This window comes from Nicotiana sylvestris, chromosome 4 (genome assembly GCF_000393655.2).
Source record: "Nicotiana sylvestris chromosome 4, ASM39365v2, whole genome shotgun sequence".
Lineage (NCBI taxonomy): Eukaryota > Viridiplantae > Streptophyta > Magnoliopsida > Solanales > Solanaceae > Nicotiana > Nicotiana sylvestris.
In genome coordinates, this window is record NC_091060.1 from 171,112,959 (window position 1) to 171,134,799 (window position 21,841).

The 21,841-nt window shown below is 39.3% G+C and overlaps 2 protein-coding genes across 2 annotated transcripts; both read right to left on the reverse strand.

Moving 5' to 3' along the window:
- Positions 1-528: 528 nt before the first annotated feature.
- On the reverse strand, positions 529-4,247 carry LOC104221854 (low-temperature-induced cysteine proteinase). The gene is made up of 5 exons (XM_009772991.2): positions 3,576-4,247; positions 2,015-2,250; positions 1,688-1,828; positions 1,167-1,598; positions 529-871 (listed from the first exon to the last, which is right to left on the reverse strand). The coding sequence occupies exons 1-5, from the start codon at positions 4,000-4,002 to the stop codon at positions 788-790; spliced, it is 1,320 nt and encodes a 439-aa protein (XP_009771293.1). The 5' UTR covers positions 4,003-4,247; the 3' UTR covers positions 529-787.
- Positions 4,248-16,302: 12,055 nt separating this feature from the next.
- On the reverse strand, positions 16,303-21,265 carry LOC104221856 (2-oxoglutarate and iron-dependent oxygenase domain-containing protein CP2-like). Its single transcript, XM_009772992.2, has 9 exons — positions 20,981-21,265; positions 20,007-20,054; positions 18,957-19,133; positions 18,719-18,869; positions 18,184-18,270; positions 17,956-18,080; positions 17,604-17,722; positions 16,738-16,849; positions 16,303-16,436 (listed from the first exon to the last, which is right to left on the reverse strand). The coding sequence occupies exons 1-9, from the start codon at positions 21,263-21,265 to the stop codon at positions 16,413-16,415; spliced, it is 1,128 nt and encodes a 375-aa protein (XP_009771294.1). The 3' UTR covers positions 16,303-16,412.
- Positions 21,266-21,841: the final 576 nt, after the last annotated feature.

Consider the following 21,841-nt stretch of genomic DNA (forward strand, 5'->3'; position numbering starts at 1 on the left):
TATCTGCAGAATCCACCATTGCATAAGCCTGCAATTAGAATCATTGAAGGTTCTTAATCTGAGGCAACAGCTTTCCCCTGTATAAGCTGAGGTAAAAGATGGTGTAATTTGCATTCATGCAATAGCAAAGGCATGAATTTCATCAAGAGTGTTCAAACTCGAAACAAAGGGTGTTAAATATATATTATATACCTCTAAAACCTAATATTTCACCTATATGCGCAGTGTAATTTTTCAAAAATGGTGGTCAATTGACCACCCTTAGGACTATGTAGCTTCGCCCCTGATATTATCAGAATCAATGGGGGAGAAAGGACTTCAGGAAAAGAAGATGAATGCCCAACTTAACATGCAATCTCAATGGAAATGATGGTTTACTCTTATGTAACATATAGTTTCAGGAATCTAGTATTGCTATATGAGATGAAAGGAATAGCAGATGAACTCTCTGCAATTTCCCAACTTTAGGTAGACTACTAATTTACTAACAGAATACTATAGTAACATGGTGATAACAAGGTCGTCATCTGAAAACTGAAATGTCTGAAATACTACTAAAATGCAAGCTGATAATGTGATACAAGAGTTACAGTAGGAATTATCGTCTGATCACCAGCGACAATATAAGCTTTTACACAGACAACATAATATCTAGCAACAACAATATATGTAAATTAATAAGGGGCCACATAGTATAATTCCCTAGCTGAACGCTAATTTCGTGCAGCAAATCCACAACATCATAAATATAGCTAAAAGATTATGATGCTGCAGTAAACTCCTACACCTAGAAAGGGTAAATTAGACCTCCGAACTTCCCAGAAAATGCTTCCTTCTGAGGCTGTTGCACTATAGTTGCATTGCTCATTCGCTGCATTTAAAACAAATTAACTGTGAAAACTACAGTAGCAAAAGGTTAAAGGAAGCGAACATGAACAGCACATCAAGAGAAATTGGCTTTGGTTCAACCGGTTATTTCATCTCTGCCAACAATAAAATGGCAATGAGTGAACCTTTTTACAATAACTTGGCTTATCTCATTAATGAGAGACAGATAACAAGAGATGTCTCCTCTAATCTCTAAATTGATATTTCATGTTGTATGGGTCCTAATAGGATAAAAAATGCATCAAATACAGAAAGGAAGTTCAGAAGTGGAGATATACCTTGAGGCAGAGGTTCCGGCTTGTGTCACAAATAGGATAATCATGCGGGCAACAGTGGCGTCCATCTTTGCAACACACTGCAGAATCCAACCCACAACATTTCCAAGAAAGGCATACTCCAAGAAGACTCCAACCACAGCAGCAGGTTTCACCTTGACCACATGAGGTAAACATACTGCATTTGCTTGGACCAGGAGATGGAGGAGATGGTGGATTTGGGCTACTCTTAGTTGGATATGAAGCTAGCTTATTGATCCCACAGATCCCTTCTTGATTCCCACTATTACGCTGCATGTGCATATAACCATTTATTCCCCAGCTTGTTCCCCATGAATTTTTTATAATCCAGTAATCAACTCCATTTTCGGAACCATAGCCCACAATCAGTACTGCATGATCTAATGCAGTAGAACACGGCCCAGTGAATATCCCCTGCAACACAAAGACATCAACTTTTACATTTCTCTGCCACAAACCATCTAACTTGATTAGGAGATTGGTAATTGGGAGATGGAAGAGACCTTCGAATATGATTGAAATGCTCTCTCACTGCCGCATATCCCAACACTCACGGGTTGCTTTGCCACAGCTTTTAGAAGCTTGTCCTCATCATTTTGGGGAACATCAGTATATCCATCAATGGTTACAACACGTCTTTGTAGCTGCAAAGTTGACAAGTTAAGCAAAGCAATCATATGTTAATGTTGTCCATAATTGTTTTATCTGGAATAAATTTGTCTTAGGTTCTCTATATTAATTATGGGATCCAGAAGCAAGAGAACATATATAGGACCAAAAACAGATTTAGTACAAGAATGGAAGCAAGAAGATAGAGAACAATTAGGTACCTTGTTTTTGTTGCATGTTCCTTCTCTTTCAATAAAAGGGTAATCCTCTTCAGTATCAATACCACCATTCTTTTTGACAAATTCAAAAGCATAGTCCATCAATCCACCTCCACAGCCGTCATTGTAACTTTTGTCGCAATCAATTAACTCCTGCTCAGAGAGACTCACAAGAGATCCAGACACAATCTTGTTGATACCTTCAATTGCTCCAGTGGCTGAGAATGACCAGCAAGCACCTGAGAAAATGAAACAGAAGTAACTGGTTTTAGTTACAGAAGCTAGTAGCTGAGATTAAGTAAATGGAAAGACAATAGAATGACAGTGTTGTGGACAAGGGCAAACTTGACTCATATTATCTCAGAACATATTTTACAAAAAGGTTAGATCTTCAGTTCCATCATGTTCAGGCTGAAACTACTAGACATATCAACAGAAAGAAATTACCTGAGAAACATATTGGCAGAGATAACTTTTAAGAATAAACTTTGGTGAGCATTGTGTGCATTCAAGAAAGCTGATTTAACCAAAGTAACAAGTCTTGGTAAAACAACAACAACAATAATCCCAGTGTAATCCCACAAAACAAGTCCTGGTAAAAGTTTTATTTTTTTGAAACTTAGGGATATATGATGTTAAAACTGAAGCTCATAGTACAATTTTGATTGTAATGCAAATGAATGGATCAAGAAATACACTTTTCTGGAATGCAGAAGAACCACTTCAGTTGCTCAAACCAAGATAGTGAGGAGATCCCCCCTAATCTATTTAACAAGGTTCTTTCAAAAGCAATAAACAATGAAAGGGCGGAGCTAAGGAGTAGTCTGGGGAAGTTTAAGTTCCAGTTGTTAAAACAAATGACATTTCAACCATATTTTAGTCCTAGGATGTGCTCTGTTCATGATCTTTGTAATACTACTTCTCGCTAATCCACTAACCGATAAAGAATGAGATACTGTATCAGTATGTCCTATTACTGTTATCTTCCAGTCACTTTGAAGAAATGGTTTTCACATACATAGAGACGAAAATTGAAAGTAAGAGACAAACAGTATGTTCATTCCTAATCAACTCATGATAGGACGAGCTCATGAGTCTAAGTTTCAACAAAACAACTATATGAATGTTCATTCCAATTCATCTTGATTCCAATACCTAATAATTTGTCTTTTAGGGCAACTCAAGGGTTCCTAAAGCTAAGAATTCTCTAAATCTCACACTTCTCCCTATACAAACATCTAATTCCTAACCAAACTGAAAGTGCTCCTATCAAAATACTGGACCTAAAGTAAGTGCTAAGGCTGGGTTTCAATGAAGTAAATTAGTGGTGAACTTCAACCTGTCAAATAATACAAGGAAAAGTAAAAAAGGGTAGCTCCCAGACAAGAGAAAAAGGCAAAACTAACATCACAAGTTTCTATTGTCATATGAGTAAAAAAAATCATCAAAATACTTTATAAAAAATTCTAATGTTGGCTCTACTATGCACAAGTTATATATCCTCCACATGAATGAAATCACTATAAAAATACAACTAAAAGATAACTCAATAAACTGAGCATACCACAACTGCCTTGATTTTTGACTTTAGTAACAGCTCCTTTCTCTCTCCAATCCAAAGAAGAAGGAACATCAACATCACCAACATCACTGAAAACTCCAGCAGAAGATGACCCAGTTTTCAATCTAATAAAATCATTAGCAGAAGAGGACAAACCCAAAAAAGAGTTCTTGAATTCATGGTGAGTGAGATCAGAATAGGCATTAAGACCAAGGGTATAAGTGGAATTCCCCTTACTATTATGCTCTATAATATAAGCATAATTTTCTTCAAACACCTTGAGCCTATACACCCTTTCTTGTTCAGAAGAATATGATTTTCCATTTTGCTGACACCAAGTTTCAAAAAGATCAGAAATTGATGAACAAGTGCAAATTGGTCCTTGAAAAATTAACAGTACAATAACCAAAGATGGCCATAACCAACTCATGTTAGTTAAAGGGTGCCTTATAAATTGGAGAGGTAAGAGAAAAATGGAAAGAGGGGGTTGGTTGATTCTTGCAGTTAAGAATAAATATCGGAGCTACTAACCAAGAATTAAGAGAAACATGGGTTTTTTCTATTGGTACAGAATGGCTCCAAGTTCTCTTTTCTAAGCCTCCAGATTCTTACAGTCGAAACAAACAAAAGGAGTTTCAAGTTTCTAGTCTTTGCTTAGTGACAACAATGACCAATAGAACACGTTTAACAAACAAGGGAAATGATAGTGTCGGATAACTTTGACAGCTTAGAAATAATCGGATACGAATATTTCTTCTTCTCTTTTTAACCATATTTTTTTTTTACCATAATTTAATTTTCTCTAACATATGGCTCAAATTCTGATATACCAAATGTACGCCCTTGACCCTTGTTTGCCAATAACAATGAATCACATGAAACACCTTATAAGTTTTTCTTTTCCTACTCATTTCGAATATTACATAGCTCTCTCGTGTTTTACCTTTTTATGTAATTATCATTATGATAGACGTTGGACAATATTTAGTTAAAGTTGAAATAAAAATGAAATTGAAATTGAAATATAGTATTGAAAGGTAAAGTTGTGTTTAGGCATATACATCATTTGGAAAATAGTTGAAATTTGTAAGTGAAAACTTTATTTCACTTAAAATATTCCTTAAATAAAACTTTCTGTATTTTAAAAACTAAAGTTCCATTGCAAAATGGTGGTCATGCTATTATTTGCAAATACTTAACTTTAGTATTTGCAAGTATACATTTTACTATCATAGTTCGAATTTTAAAATATTTTTTTCACAAACAATAATCTTAGTTTATCTTCTTCTTTCACTTTTGTTTGACCAAAAAATATAATTCTTGATTCAAATAATTAGATTTATAAGATTATGGGTTAAACCTAATTAATAATAATATTTCTAGATGTGACTTTCAAAAGTATGATAAGTGTTGAATAGATATGGTAGAAAAGTGATAATAATGTGCAATAACTATTCCCAAAGGTATGTGCAATAATGCAGCATTTTATAGTAATAAATAATTTAAGTAAATAGGAGGAGTGATTCACCTAATAAAGGATGAACTAGATGATTCGTCCTCCCGACAATGATGATTGACATGTGAGAAAATATTCTCTTTAATATCCTATTTCGAAAACTAGCCATTGCAGCTTTATCTACGATGCTCGACCTCGATCATTATTGACATCTCGACCTCAGTTCTTGTCGACTCTTCGATTGTGATCTCGTTGCTTCCTGGTCCACCTCGACCAACGAGAATTCTTTCTTTAGTGTTATCTTATCTTACTTATTCTAGGGTAGATTTTGACCCAATAGTTAGTCCCTCCGCTTATTGAGGCCGGCCTCTAGCGGGCTTGATGAGTGGATTCCATTTATTTTGGTCGAAACGATTGGATGAGGTGACCGGGTCGTGATGATTGGGGCGAGATGGCGATGTGGCCCTTCGTAAGCCGCGAATTTCAAAGTGACGTCATGACGTCATGCGTCGTTATGACGCATTTTTCCAATGCGTCACTTCGTTTCGAGTGTATCTTTTGATTGGATTTGTCGCTTCGGTTACGGTGCCATGTAATGATGAGCCAATTTGTTGGTTATGACGCTTGGATTCCTATAAATGAGGGTGTGAGGATATAATTTCAAACTTTACAAAATCCATGCACCGAAACCTTGCATCTTCTTCTTCCTCTTCCATTATTGTTCATCTTTTCCTTCTGTTCTAGCGATTCTTATCATTTTTTATTCTCCATTGATTGATACTTTCCTCTTTTTTGTTGAAAATATGTCTAACATACCTTCTGGACCTAGCGAGGGAGTGACCCGGTCCCTTTAGCGATTCTTCTTCCTCCTCATACGGATAACATTCACGCTGCTGTTAAGGACGGAAGCTTCCCGACTGTGGAAAAGATATTTCCTCGTAACCCCAATGTCAGGTCTAATTTCTCGAAGTTGCCTAAGGTTGAGTCCGAAAACCTTAAGTCGGCGATGATAAAGGCAGATTTGATAAAGCTTAAGGCAAAATACGGCCTTCTCGATCACAACGAGTTGATCCCTGCCGCGTGGGACGCGGTGTAGTATCACCATCCTAGGTATTGTGGATTCTATGCCTATCCCTTTCACATCGGCTATGCCTTACCTCTCCTCCCACTAGCAGAGGAATTTTGTCACTTCTACGGTATTTTTCCGGCTCAGCTCACGACGTACGTCTACAAGCTCATAAGGATGCTTACCAAGTTTGCGAAGTCAGTCGGGGTCGAGATCACACTTCGACACCTGATGCACCTATTCGCCCCCAGCTTTTATAAGGGGACGATGCTGAACCTTCGCCACCGAGGAGGCAAATGCTTGGTGGTGAATATGGACTACAAGTCAAACCGCTAGTTCTGGCTCAATTTCTTCTTTGTTAAAACTGAGGACGTGTTGGCCAACCTCGACGACTTCCCTGAAACTTGGAATTGCACTCGTAAGCGCCTTACTCCCTTACATGTAGGTACTTTGTTTATTTTCCTTAGTTATTAATTCTGACCTCTCGACCTCGCCTCCTCCTTTGGCCGAGGACATCTCTGGTTGGATCGGTCAGCTTCTCCCTCACATCATAGGGATTCGTGAGTGGCTGGGTTTCCTTAAGAGGTTTATGCTGGCTCCCCTCTCGACTAGTAAGTTACTTGTGTTGTTGGTGTCTTGACTCCCTTCTTTTTCGTGTACCTTGTTGATTTCCCCCTTTTTATTATGCTTTTCCTAGGATCGACCAGGGGGCCTTCGAAGAGGGCAAGGGCTCCTGCCCTTCGTTTCGAAAAAGAAAAGCGACTAAGCCTTCGGCTTCTGCCCCACCTACGACGGCAGCTGGTTCTATTCGCACCTCGACCCCTCTTACTGTCACGCCTGGTTCCATTCCTTATGCGACCATGGAGACCGCGGAGACCTCATCCTCTCCCCTACGTTATCTTATAGATGAAGACGATGAGCCTATTCCAAATGAGGGGGACTTGATGCCCCTTAAGAGGAGGTCTGTAGATGTATGTGGCAGGGTCACCTGGGCCGTTGACTCAATGTCAGGCGATTTCTCCTTGCGCAAGACGACGACCATAGTTATCGGGTATGACGTTGAGCTAGAATTTGAGTCCTCTTGGTTAGATGTAGACGAAGTCAGTATGCCTTCGGTGGTTGCCGAAATGGAGAGATCGATCGATGATGCCTTCGAGACTTCGAGGCGAGAGGAGGCCTCGACGTCTCAGCCGACCGCTGGTGCTTCTTTGCCGGCCTACGATAGAGGTAAAAATGTTGCTAATGACGGTGATGATTCAGGGTCTGACGTTGCTGCGGCTGACCTGAAAATGATGGAGGAAGGTTTTACCCAACTCGAGATGAGATTGGAGGGGTCTACAAGGATCATTTCGGTCCCTATGGACCATGACTTGCTGAAGAACACGGAAAATGTAGTCCCCGCCTTTGGCCCTCTATGTTACCTTATTGAGGAGCAGAGCTGATCTCACCCTCCGGGTGTGTGCATAGTGCTTTGTCCTTTTCATTTTTGCCTTTATTGGCAGGGGCATTTTCGTGTTTACCTTACTCTTTTTTTCTTTTTTTTTTTGTTTGCAGACTGTGATTTTGGAGATTGAAAGCGCCCGAAGGGAGGATAAGCATAGGAAAATATTTATAATGCTAAAAAATAAATATTTCGAATATCGAGGCAAGTACCGGGAGTTCCCACAGGCGGTTTGGTGAGGGCGACAATCTGCAGGCCCTTCGTGAAAAGTTGAAGGAGAAGTATAACGAGCTGGTGAGAGTCATCGAGAAGTGCAGCATCCTCAAGGGGACGCTGAGGAGTAGGGAGGAAGAGCTCTAGGTCAGCAGGGTCGAAGAGGCCCAGTGCAATGACCTTCAGGACCAGGTTGTTGAGCTGTGTAGGCAACTAGAAGAATGTCGGCTGCAGATGGAGGTTCTTTATGGCAAGGTCACCGAGAATCAGAGCGAGCTAGAGAAGGCGGAGTCTTCTCATTTGGAGGCTCGGAGAAAATTGGAGATGTTAGAGTTGGCGAATATGACTCTTTGGGACGAGCGAGAGGTTGATCAATCTACGACGAAGGCAAAAGATGATAGACTGGAGGAGAGGATTGGAGAGGTAGAGAAAGACAACTCCCTCCTCCATGACCGGGTGGACGTTCTAGAGGTTGAAAAGGCTCAACTGCTTGCGCACCATCTTCCTCACGTACTTTAGATTTCCCAAATATTCCTCGGGACCTGTACAAGGGATGGATTCATGCTGAAGCTCAGTTAGACTTGTTTTGAGATTTGTATAAGGCGGAGCCCATTTCTATTGACACCCTTGATGATGCTTGCAATAAGGCCCACGAGGCACAGGTCGCTTGTGGATATGATCATGCCACGCCTGAGGTTGGTGATGCTGAGGGGGACGGAGTCTTGGACCAGCTTGAAGAGAACGCCTGGTATGATATTGCATACCCTAAGGGTGAAAGTGATGATGAAAAAAGGGATTGAGATGATCTAGACATCGGCGATGAGGGTGGTGGACTTGTCAACGATCTTGATGGATCCAGGCATCGGCGGTCAGGGTGGTGGAGGTGTTGAAGATCCTGATGGTGGCGACCAATAGTTTTTCTCTTCTTTTTTGTGAGTTTGTGTATTTTTGTTGACTTCTCCACGAGTCCTTGTAAAAATTGTTTAAGTATGAAATGGAATGTCCGATTTGTTTTTTGCATCTGCTTCCTTTTCTGTGGCTTACTTTCTATACTTGTGTATTTTTGCTTCTAGTTTTTGTTCGAGCGAGGTCGAACATATCTGAGTTTAGTTATGGGAGAGGGTTGGTAGGTGTTAGTTCGAGCGAGGTCGAATGTAACCTGAATTTAATTATGGCTAAGGGCCAATAGGTGTTAGTTCGAGCGAGGTCGAACGTAACCTGAGTTTAATTATGGCCAAGGGACAATAGGTGTTAATTCGAGTGAGGTCGAACATAACTTGAGTTTGAGAGAAATGCACTAGTAAGTGTAAAGTTTATTGCTTTGACATTGTTGCATTTGTTACATACTTGGAGAAATATATAGAATTTGGGTGTTGGCTGGCGTTCCAGTCCCAATCCCGGTCTATCTAGTCCTTGCATTGATCGATCTGGAGAGTAGTGAGAGGTCGAGCAATGAAATAGTAACCAAGGTCTTGCCTTCACGTACTTCAACTTGGAGTGTTCCCTTCGTCGCCTCGTTAAAAACCATCTTAAGGAAACCTAACTGGGACAAAACTCAAGTGAGGGAAAAAAGAGTACGATTTGGGGGGTACTCTTTATTTTAGAAGTTGAAGTATTTGAGGTGGTTGATATTCTAGTTGTTTGGTAGTAGCTTTCCTTCCATTGTTTCTAGTTGGAATGATCCTTTGTTTGCTTTTGTTGTGACTTTGTATGGAAAGTCCCAATTTGTTCCTAGCTTGCCTTCCCTAGGGTATTTGCTCGCTTGGGTTTTAGCTTTCACCACGTAGTCCCCAACTTTGAGCGGCCTGACCTTTGCTTTCTTGTTATCATAGCGTTCTGCTTGCTGTTTTTGGGCGATCATTCTTATATATGCCATATCTCTTCGTTCGTCGAGTTCCTGCCTTCTGCCCTCATCGTTGCTTGTGCCACTCTCGTAGGAGTAATTTAGGCTGGGCTCTCCTTCCTCGGCTGGCATTACCACTTCGGTCCCGTAGACCAAAGAGTAGAGAGTCTCTCCTGTGCTCAATTTCGGAGTTGTTCGGTAAGCCCACATACTTCTGGTAGTACTTCCGGCCATAGTATCTTCATGATATTTAGTATCGATTTATTGGAGGACTCTGCTTGTCCGTTTCCCGCGGAGTGGTACGTGGTTTGAGAGTATTCTTTTGATATGCCATTTATCGAAAAATTTGGGGGTTTTCTTTCCCGTGAATTAGGGTCCGTTATCACAGCTGATTTCTTTGGGGAGGCCGAACCGACATATGATATTCCTCCATATAAAAGTGATGACTTCATGTTCTCATATTCGAGTGAATGCTCTTGCTTCCACCCACTTAGAAAAATAGTCAGTTAAAACTAAATGGAATCGTACATTACCTCATCCTACCGGGAGGGGGGGCTACAATGTTCATTCCTTATTTGATGAACGGCCAATGTGAGGTGACCGAGTGGAGGTGTTTTCCCGCTTGGTGAATCATTGGGGTGCACTTCTGGCGTTGCTCGCATCTTTTCACAAAATCTACAACTGCATTATTCATGGTGGGCAAATAATATCCTATCCGTATGAGGCATCTGACCAGTGCTCGGTTGCCGGAATGAGCCCCACAATAGCCTTCATGGATTTCTTCAAGAACGCTTCGAGTCTGGTTTAGGCCAAGGCACTTCGCTAAAGGGCCGCTAATTCTCTTGTACAAGTCATTGTGGAGGATACTGTATCTGGCCGCTTGCATTCTTAGTTTCTTGGCTTCTTTTTTTTGCCTAAGAGTGTACCATCCTGCAAGTATGTGATAATACGATTGCGCCAGTCCCAAGTCAAGTTAATGGTTCTTACCTCGACTTGATCTAGTGATGAGTTGAGAAGATGGACCATATTTTTGTCTCCTGTTGTGATGCTTTTGGTGGCTGCAGCTAGTTTCGCGAGGCCGTATGCCTCGGCATTTTGTGCTTGTGGAATTTGTTCGAGTTGATATTCGTCGAACTCGGGAAGCATCTTGCATATTTTGGTCTGGTATTTTTACAATCTTTGTTCTTTGAATTGGAAATTCCTTATGACTTGGTTGATTACGAGCTAGGAGTCGCAGTGTAGTTTTAATCGTTTTGCCCGATACTTGAGCGCTAGTCTCAAACCTGCAATGACAGCCTCATACTCGGCCTCGTAGTTAGTCATATCCGGGAACCTTATGGACTGGCAAATTACTTCGCCTGTTGGGATTTCGAGTACGAGTCCCAGTTCGGACCCTGACACGTTGGACGCACCGTCGGTGTATAGGACCCAGAGGTCTTGTGTTTGGGGGGGGGGGGTTTGGAGGGCTTCCCTTTTGACTTCAAGCATTATTTTTGCACTGAAGTCGGCGATGAAATCAGAGAGCACTTGTGACTTTATCGTTGTTCATGGCTGGTACATGATATCGTGCCCGCTAAGCTCGACGACCTATTTGGCCAAGCTTCCTGATAGCTCAAGCTTATGCAAAATTCTTCTTAGAGGGGAAGTTGTGACGACCGAAATGGGATGACATTGGAAATATGGTTTAAGCTTCCATATAGCTACGACTAAGGCCAAAGCCAATTTCCTAAGGTGCGGGTACCTCATCTCGGCATCGACTAGTGTCTTGATAATGTAATAGATGGGAGATTGCGTACCTTTGTTTTCTCAAATTAGGACTGCACTCACAGCTACCTCGGATACAACTAGATAAATGAGGAGATGTTCCCCTGGCTTTGGTTTCAAAAGCAAGAGCAGCGACGACAAATATGCCTTTAGTTCCCTTAGAGCCTGGACGCACTCCGAATTCCATTGGAGGTCGTTATCTTTCTTGAGTATGCCAAAGAATTAATGAAACTTATTCGATGACCGCGAGATGAACCTTGATAGCGTGACAATACGGTCAATCAACCTTTGAACCTAGTTTTCGGTGGTCAAGAGTTCAGGTATCCCTTCAATGGATTTAATTTGGTCAGGGTTGATCGCGATCCCTCGTTGTGATACGAGGAAACCTAGAAATTTTCCTGAGGCTACATCGAATGCATACTTCTCTGGGTTCAGTTTCATTCTGTATCGTCTAAGTATGTCGAAAGTTTCTTTCAAATGATCGATGTGATTTTTTCCCCTTCTCCACTTGACCAGTATGTCGTCTATATATACTTCCATTGTCTTACCGAGTTGATCCTTGAACATCCTCGTTACAAACCTTTGATAGGTTGCACCCTCGTTCTTTAGTCCAAAGGGCATGACCCTGTAGCAGTACATTCCTTGGTGGGTGATGAACGTGGTATTTTCCTGATCTTCCTCTTCCATGAGGATCTGATTATAGCCTGAGTAAGCGTCCAACAAACTTAGCAGCTCATGTCCAGCTGTTGCATAGTGAGTTGGTTGATGTGAGGCAGCGGGAACAAATCGTTTGAGCATGCTTTGTTCAAGTCTGTGAAATCTACACACATCCGCCATTTCCATTCTTCTTTTTAACCATTACCACGTTGGCGACCCACTTGTGGTATTTTGATTCCCTGATGGAACCATTTTCTAACGGTTTTTCTACTTTTTCGCACACTGCATCATTGATTGTGGAGTTGAATTTACGCCTGGCCTGTCTCACCGAGGGGTGGAATGGGTTGACGTTTAATTTGTGTGTGGTGATCTCCTTTGGGATGCCCGACATATCTACATGGCTGAAAGAAAACAAATCCGTGTTAGCTTTTAAGAATTAACTGAATTTACCTAGGTCCTGAAGTTTACAACCGATATAGGCCTTCTTGTTGTGGTCGTTGGGATCTAATTGAATAGGGTCAAGGTCTTCTATGGTCGACCCTGCGGTTTCAACTATGTCCGGATCTTTGATGCTTTCCCCGACCTCGTCATGCCCAGACCTCGACCCTATTGATTGCTATGCTTTGTTTTCTTTGTCCTTCCTTTATTAGGATGTTGTGTTTTCTAAATCAATGCGGTAGCACTCTCGGGATGCACGCTGCTCTCCTCGTATGCTGAATATTCCCCATGGAGTTGGGAATTTGATGACTTGGTATAATCTGGAGAGGACGGCCTTAGTGGGGTGTATCCACGGTCGTCCCACTAAGGCATTGTATGCGGTGTCTTGGTCCATGATGTAGAATGTTGTTTTCAGAGTTACGCCACCAACCAAAATGGGGAGAGTAATTTACCTGGATGTCCATTCAACTGCATTGTTAAAACCAACGTGATGCAATGCGACACTACCTTATCCTTGAGTTTAATTTGGGCAAGTACCCGTGGATTAATAATGCACGCGCTGCTTCCGTCATCTATCATAATGCATTTAACATAAGTATCCAAAATTCACAAAGTAATAACGAGGGCGTCATGATGAGGAAAGACCAAACTGTCGGCATCCTACTTATCGAAGATGATGCTTTTTTCAAGTTCGTCATACCGTTAGTGGGTGATGGATCACTTGAGCTTGTGGGTAGCGGTGAACTTCACGCTATTAATAGAGGCGTCGTCTTCGATTATCATATTAATGGTACAGGCTGGTGAGGGCAGTTTGGGGGGCCCTTGATGTTCGCGTACTCTGGTGAAATTGGTTCTTCCATTATAGCTTAGCAGCTCTTTAAGATGTCCTTGTCGTAGCATATTCATGACTTCCTACATCAGGGCGATGCAGTCCTCCGTCTTGCACCCTCATTCCTAGTAGAACTCATAGAGGGCGTCAGACTTTATGGTATTAGGGTATGATCTCATCTTTGGCGGCCACTTCACTTTTGGTCCGAGCTTCTCCAGGGCGTAGACTATTTTTGTAGGTGTCACACAAAAATTGTGAGCAGTTAATAGAGGGTGCACCTTTGTTGTTCCGATGAGTTCCCTTCCTTGGTTTGGATGGACTTTTTTCGTAGCGGGAGAAGGGGGCGACAACCTTTCTGATATATGGTTGGTGTCATTCCTTGTTAGGTCGTGGAATTGGGTTGATCTCTTCTAGCATTGTCCCTTTGATCCTTTCTTGATTCAGCTTGCACTGAGGTTAGCCGGTAGATTGGCCCGTTGAGGTCGTCCTCATTTGCGCGGACTTTGGCACAATAAGCATTGTGAATTTCTTCCTAAGTAGTTGGGGGGTACTTCATCGACCAACTTAACAGTTTCCTCGTTGCTCTTGAACCATCCCTGCTCAGCCCGTTCTGAAAGTCTGCGAACACCATTCCCTCGGACTCATTTGGCAAAGCCATCCTTACTCGGTTAAACCAGGCGAGAAGTCCCTCAGTCCCTCTCCTAGAGATTATTTAACAGCAAATATGTCGTTCACTCTTGCCTCGGCCTTCTTGGCTCCGGTGTGAGCCGTTACGAACTTGTTGGCCATTCCTTTGAAGGTTTCTATGGAGCGTGCTAGTAGCTGCGAATATCAAGTTAATGCCCCTACTGTGAGGGTTTTGCCGAACTTCTTCAGCAAGATGGAAGACACATGTTCTTTAACGAGGTCGTTACCTTTTACGGCAGTGCCGTAATGAGTCACATGATCGGGGTCGGTTGTGTCGTCATATATCTTGAGGTAGGGCGGCATTTTAAAGGTTTTTAGTATAGCATGCGGGGCTGCATCACACTGTATAGCTGTTCGATGAATCGGCCAACATCTCTCTTTGGCAATACCTTAGGAGCGCCTGGTATTTTATCGACCCTTTCCTAGTGTTCTTTCATTTGATCTCAGAGTGCCTTGTTCTTGTTCTCCATTTCCTCCATCCTTTTCAGAATGGCTGCGAGGGCGTTGTCACCTGCACTATCAATGACATTGTGAGTAATACCTGTCGTTGGAGGAGTGAGTTGGTTGCACTGCTCTTTTGCATGTTGTATAGGGCAAGTCTTTGCATTTTCTGTAGCCGTGTTCCGGGCGGGCTTGTTGAGGATGCCTGTTAGCGTGTTAGTTAGCCATGCTTCAAGGTGATTTTTTTTTACATATGGGGGCGTCTCTTCCCCTATATATGTGGAGGCTCTCTTACCAAGAGATTTTATGATGCTGCAGTGAGGGGCGGGGTTCGATCTCGCCTAGGAGAGGCATTGGACGTCGCGCCTTCGTCTGCCATTTCACAGCTCTCGTTGATGACGTTCATGAGGTTGGTTGAGAGATCACTTATTATTCTCATCCTTTCTTCTCGGTTACCTGCTCTGTTGGTATTTGTGCGTACATAGAAATGAGATCTTGTTTTCGCTTTTTTTTTTCTAACGTTAGTGACCCGCGCTAGTTGTAGATCTAGAAGAAATTAAAAGCTTAACTAAGAAATCCCCACAGACGGTGCCAAATTGTTTGATCAAAAGATATAACTCTTGATTCAAATAATTAGATTTATAAGATTATGGGTTAAACCTAGTTAATAATAATATTTCTAGATGTGACTTCCAAAAGTATGAAAACCGTTGAATAGATCTGATAGAAAAGTGATAACAATGTGCAATAATTATTCCCAAAGGTATGTGCAATAATCCAACATTTAATAGTAATGAATAACAATAAATGACATTTAAGTAAATAGGAGGAGTGATTCACCCAATAAAGGATGAACTAGATGATTATTCTTCCTGACAATGATGAGTGACAGATGAACCCTTAAATCTTTGAATTATTCTAGGATCTAATGGAAAAGTATGGAATAATGTTGACACAAATCTTGGTGAAAAGGTAGTTTTTGTATCTTAGCAAGAGAGAGAATCTTTTTATCAAAGTATGTTTTTTTACAAAATGAATATCACATGCCCCGATCTTTGGATCTTTTTCTATTTATATGAGATATATTCCTAGTAAACCCTAATAGTACAAGTATAGAGAATATCCATTAGAATATTCTCTTTAATATTCTATTTGGGAAACTAGTTGTTGCAGCTTCATCAACGATGCTCGACCTCGACCATTATTGACATCTCGACCTCAGTTCTCGTTGACTCTTCGACTATAAATCTCGTTGCTTCTTGGTCCACCTCGACCAACGAGAATTCTTTCTTTAGTATTATCTTATCTTAAATATTCTAGGGTAGATTTTGATCCATACAACTTTGAAACTCCAAATGAGTATAATTGTCATAACGGGAAATGTGTTCATACAAAGCACTAAAAGTTTTATGATTAATTATCACAAAAGGTCAAGGAAAAAAATATCACAAAGGCAATATTCTTTAACGGGGAGCACATTTATAAATCTTATACTTCTTGAATTTAACATGAAAGATAAAATCAGAGTATCATAAACGTTTTGTGGTGGACGTAGCTAGAAAGGGTATTGGAAAATTAAGAGATGAAAAGGGATAAATCTAAAATTTCATATTTAATTATGTTATAACAAACCCTCAGTATATAAAGAGGGTAAATATATTAACACTCTCATTCTTGTTTTGATTTTTTTTCCTTATTAATGAAAGTTTTATTTTAATGTTAAAGCACATTATTCTGCAAATGGCAAAAACTATCATCCATTCGTATATCACTTACAGAAAAGTCGCAAATGATGGTTAATCCTACACATAAGGTGAAAGTTAAACTAAAATAAAATAACTAAACAGCTATGCATGCAGCTGCTTCCCCTACTCTTCTTTTCTACCTTTTCGCGATTTTCTTGCGATACCCATATTAAAACTCATATCAAATTCGGATTTACGCCGTAAAATTTCACATTCTCCAACTCTTCTCAGCAACTCTTGAAAATGGATAAGAAAAATAGCTATACAGTTCTCAGGCGCAACTCCTGAAAAGGGATAAGAGAAATAATTTTGAGTGTATATTAACCACTTTATGATAAGTTCTTAGGTGTGCCCTAGTACATTGATAGATTATGTACTCCCCTAGTTTATCAAATAAAGGTTTGTTCAATTTTATATGACATTGTTTTCTAGCCGATTCAAATATTATATACTATAAAATTCAGTTTATGTGTCAAAATTGTCTTTTTATTTTATTTTATTTTTCTAACTTTATATCCGGTCAAGCAATATAATATAAAATAAAACGGTATAGAAAAAACAAATTAAAAAAAAAAAAGAACCTACCGATTTGAGAATAGAAGCTTTTTGCCGTATCCTTTCTTCCTTCTCACGCTTGCACTCTGCACACCAGCTTGGAAAATCTGTTTGGTACTTCCTCGTCTCTCTGAAAACAGAGCTGCAAGATGAAAGTAACTATAATTAGGTAATCGACATTAGTATATTCTGAAAATAGCAAATAATTAGGTATTCAATATTCATAATCGGAGAGTTATTCTTTTATGTCATGCTACTACTCTCTTCCACATGATTAGTTTGCATATGTTCGTCGTAACTGGAAATTCTACTGACATAAACGCTCTCTAATGTTGCCAAGAACTGTAAAATATTACTCTCTTACCGTTTCCGTTCCCGTTTACGTGAACTTATTTCTTTTTGTTTTGTTCCTAAAAGAATGACCCCTTTCTAAATTTGGAACAATTTAGCTTAAACTTCCAATTCTACCCTTAATGAAAATTTTTTATAATCACACAAATAATCTGGACCCCTTTCTAACCTGTTTAAGACCACAAATTCTAAAAGTCTTCATTTTTTCTTAGACTTCATGCCCAATCAAACAAGTTCACATAAATTGGAACGGAGGGAGTACCGTAAAAATGTCATACATTTATGTGAATATGCAGGGGCGGAGCTAGCCCATCAGCTATGGGTTCAGCTGAATCTAGTAGCTTCAGTTCAAATCCTATATTTGTCTTATGAAATTCATTGAATATGTATTAATTACTAATTTAGAACACAACAACTTAAAAGAATCAGAACCTTGAACCCATAGCCTTCAAATTCTAGCTTCGGCTCTATGAATATGTATTTGAAGCAAGATGGCAAGTAAAGAACAACAAGAACATGAACAAAGCCAGGGAATTGATCAGTACCTTCTGCACCATATCAACAAGTTGATCCTCTGCCCATATGTTGTCGCTCTAGCACCATGCCTATGGCGACCACAATGTAGAATCGCACGCCCCGCAACATGCACATAATCAAAGATCTCCTGTTGAAAAAACAATTACTTCATATATCAATTACATGGAACCAAATTAATAGTAGAATATCACTTTCTACCAAAATATAGAGGAATTATTATTCATCAACTTGACGAATAATAGCAGTACTCCCTTACAAATATTATGGCTTGTTTAAGATCAAATATATAATTATATACAGTCTTCCTTCTTTTTTAAAGTTTGTTTCAAGTCAAACTTAAGACAATCTATTAATAAATACATCTGGCTGTGTATCAGAGTTCACATGCTTCTCGCACCGTACGCCCCGGAAGAACAACTCTCCACCTGTGAATTGCTTTCCTAAGCACACATTCAAAGTGACCTCCGCATCATCAACATGGAAACCTGAAAAGTAAAGCTATTAAGATATACTGCAAAAATCTATGCTCAATGTCACATAACACAGTCCATTCATGCAACTACTGAATAGATATCGTTACATACTCACCCAAGTCAATGTCTCTGTCTGTTCCATACTCAACGACAAAACCATGATGACCATCGAGTGTGGATCCACCAACTTCAGTAAAAAAAACTGCACAATTATATCAAAGAATGATTAAGTTCAACAGTAGATCCATCCTAACCTATCTGTTTTCATAATTTTTCATTGGATCCTTCGTATAATCAGTGTGGTCAAAGGCGCGCTTAAGTCCTGAACCGAGACTCAAAACATGTTGAGCGCTTCAGTGTCGTCTCAAGGCTTTAAGGCATATTTTTCCCAATGGGTGTAATCCGGAAAATGCAATACTAAACAATTGATACTTTACTTTATCCTAATTTTTTATTAAATTTTATATTCATATGTTTTTTATTCATGCTTATAATTATTAGTCTTGGACTACTTATACATATTTTTACATTTTCTACACTTGCGCAAAAAAGCGCTTTATTTGTGCTTTCCGCTTAAAGCCCCAACTGACGTTAGAGTCTTTTTGCGTTTTTCGCCTTTGATAACACTGCATATAATTATTAGTCGTTACCTGTTGAAATAGGGCGTATAAAATCTTCCATAAACTTCTTAAGCATGTTTTGAAGGCCAAAGTCATCAAGAACAACTCCAAATTTGTTCATAGTATTGGGACGCATGATTCTGAATTTTGTTTCACGAACCCACTTCTCAAAGTTTTGTACCTAATTAGAGTAGATATTATCAAAATTTGATTAGAAAGCAGAAAAGAAATAAATTACACAGAGGAAAAACAGATCCTAAGTTAGTACCTCAGCCAACATCATCTCACAAAAACGCGGTTGAAGCATTTCAAATGTAAAAACACCTGGAGAAGGTTCAGACATTATTTTTCTGAAGCTTTCCTCCTTATTCTCACTGATCGCCTTAATAAACGACGGTACAAAGAAATCTGCGGCGTGCATGGTATATAACACCCTGTGTAAAGGCTGAAAGATAAAGTGAAGATAATTAAAAAGTAAGAAGATTGAGATTTGCTTATATACTGTATATAGGATCTTTTTGTTTTTCTGGTCACAGGCTTTATAAAACTGAACCACAAAAAGATTATTTAATTCTTTACATGTCCTATAGAGAGGTGGTCAGATCGACTATGCTGTATGAGGATGAGTGTTGGCCAGCAGAATTCCCATATCCAAAAGATGAAAGTAGAAAAAATGAGAATATTGAGATGGGCATACCAGGTTGGATAAAATTAAGAGTTAAAATATTCGGAAATAGGTGGGTGTAACCGTTGTGCAGGACAAGATGGGGGAAACAAGACTTAGATAGTTCGGGCAGGTAAAAAAGAGAGGCATTGATGCCCCAGTGAGACGATGTGAGACGTTGACTTTGGAAGGCATAAGAAAAGGCAGAGGTAGATTCAAAAAGGACTCCAGCTTACCGAGGTCATGACCCTTGATAGGAAGGTATAGAAGTCGAGAATCCCTGTAGAAGGTTAGGTGGCCGAATATTTTCTGTTTTCCTTGTTCATGCCAGTAGTATTAGTGTGCTACATAGTGTTAGTCTTGTATTTTCTTATCCTTAGATTTCTATTATTACTTGTTATTTTGTTTACCTCGGTTTTCTGATTGGTTTGCTAGTGTTGTTACTTGTTATTACTCCTTTCTTCTTATCTTTCCTGAGCCGATGGTCTATCGAAAATAGATCCTCTACCTTTTCAAGTTAGGGATAAGGCCCGTGTATGCACTATGCATTATGCTTTCCAGGCTCCACTTGTAAAATTTTACTGAATTTGTTGTTGTTTATTTAATTTATTAAACACTAGCTTATTTACAAACAACATATAATCTGTGATGTACCTGATAGTTTGATATGATTTTCTGCCTGTATTCTCCATGTTTCTGCAACTGATATGTAATACCAAACACAGTTAAAAGCTAACTAGAGTTGATTGGCCAAAAGACCTAAGTATAATGAAGAAGTTTCATTACACTAAAAGAAGCTGAATTAAGCAAAAATAGAGAAAGTCAAGGTTCACAAGGCATAAAATATGGATGGCAATTTTGAAAGGAATTAAGAAGACCTTAACATTTAAAAGGATAAATTGAAGACAGTTTTCACGTTGGGGCACTGACATGTTCACCAACCAAATATAAATACCAACATGCTCCAATAGTCAAAGAAAATCTAAGCTATTATTACAAATTCAAATGAAAAGCTTCAACTTTTTTGTTCCATAAGCTCCTTAATTACTTAGCTCATAAACGATTGGCAATCCTTAAGAAATACTAGTCAAATCATTAAAAATTCTCTTTGTACTGAAGTCAAATGGTAAAAACTTATCAAAGATGAATGCTAATGTAGAGTTGAGTATAACACGCCTTAGCTTCTCAGCTCAATTCAAAACTCTAAATCCAACCATACCACGACTATACTAGCGATCAAAGAGTTGGAGTAATAACTTTCGGATCAGCAGAGGTAAAAGTGAATTTTTATACATAAATAACAAGACTTGTATAGAAACTGTGGCGTAGGAAAGAACTTGAAACATTAATACTGTATGCAAATAGGCCAAAAGTGAACATTTTTATTACATATAAGCAGTTGAATCTCCTTGACATAAGCAAAAAGTTGAAAAATTGCTCTAGCCCATTATATAGGTAATTACATCAGATTGTAAGTGTGATATTCTATTGAATGTGGAATCTTTTTTTTGGTTGGTTTTCCGTCCGTTGTTCAGTAAAGACCCACTAAAACGTTTCCTAACAAGTGAGATTATGTAACAACGATTCCATGCATGCAAACTGTATATAAAATACAGTACTATACTTACGCGACTGCGGTCGGCGCGGGGAGAGTAACGGAGGAGAATATCAGTCATGTATTGGACCTTGTTGTCTCGAGATGAACTGAGTACGCTGCTCGGAAGATGCCGCTCAAGAGCACTATATAGGTGTGGGCTGAACTCCAATTCTTCTTCTAAATCCTCATAGTTCTCCGCCTTCTGCTCTACACATGGGTACAGCCGCAGCGCTGGCCCCTTCGATGAAACGCCGTCGTTTTCATTGCTCTGACTCCCATTAATCTCGTTAGCTTGTGCCTCCCTTCTCTGATCCATGTGGGTAATTTTTTAGAGAATAAACCTTTACAGAATACAACAAAGTTTTCAAAGTCTATTGGCAACAATATATATATGTACAAAGATTGATTCTTTGTATGGAAATAGGGTATGAATATGATTCTACTGCCTTGTAATTTAACTTCAAGTTTACAAGGAAAATTTTCGTATTTTAGGGCATACTTAAACGGCTCTTTTTATTATTCCTTTCCTTCTTTTGAATATGTTTTGGTTTATATCTATTATATTATAAATGTTATTTTAATTAATTATATAATTTTTTTATAGGAGATCAAAAAAAAAATTAATATATAAAATCGCGAAATATAACACATGAATCTTTATATTGTTATTTTCATCTATTTAAATTTTAAGGGAACATTGTTTACCCGTAAAACGATACAGTTGAATTTGTACATGGTTTCTAGACAAGTGAATTAATTTGAACATGAAATAATAAAATAATTGAAGAAATACACAATACTTAGCCTTGAAATGAGGAGAAAATAGCAGAAACAGTAATTCCGGGAGCATGATTTCGGGGTACAAAAGTAATGAAATCAAGGAGTTGTAAGA

What these genes read in the sequence shown, in the direction of transcription:
- LOC104221854 (XM_009772991.2), bottom strand. Translation starts at nt 4,002, where the DNA reads ATGAGTTGGTTATGGCCATCTTTGGTTATTGTACTGTTAATTTTTCAA. An exon ending in CATTTCAATCATATTCGAAG is followed by an intron (nt 1,599 to 1,687) that starts GTCTCTTCCATC and finishes TTTGTGTTGCAG; the next exon opens with GGGATATTCACTGGGCCGTG. An exon ending in GCCGGAACCTCTGCCTCAAG is followed by an intron (nt 872 to 1,166) that starts GTATATCTCCAC and finishes TTTTAAATGCAG; the next exon opens with CGAATGAGCAATGCAACTAT.
- LOC104221856 (XM_009772992.2), bottom strand. Translation starts at nt 21,265, where the DNA reads ATGGATCAGAGAAGGGAGGCACAAGCTAACGAGATTAATGGGAGTCAG. An exon ending in AAATCATATCAAACTATCAG is followed by an intron (nt 19,134 to 20,006) that starts GTACATCACAGA and finishes TTTATCTTTCAG; the next exon opens with CCTTTACACAGGGTGTTATA. An exon ending in TTGTTGATATGGTGCAGAAG is followed by an intron (nt 16,850 to 17,603) that starts GTACTGATCAAT and finishes TTCATCTTGCAG; the next exon opens with CTCTGTTTTCAGAGAGACGA.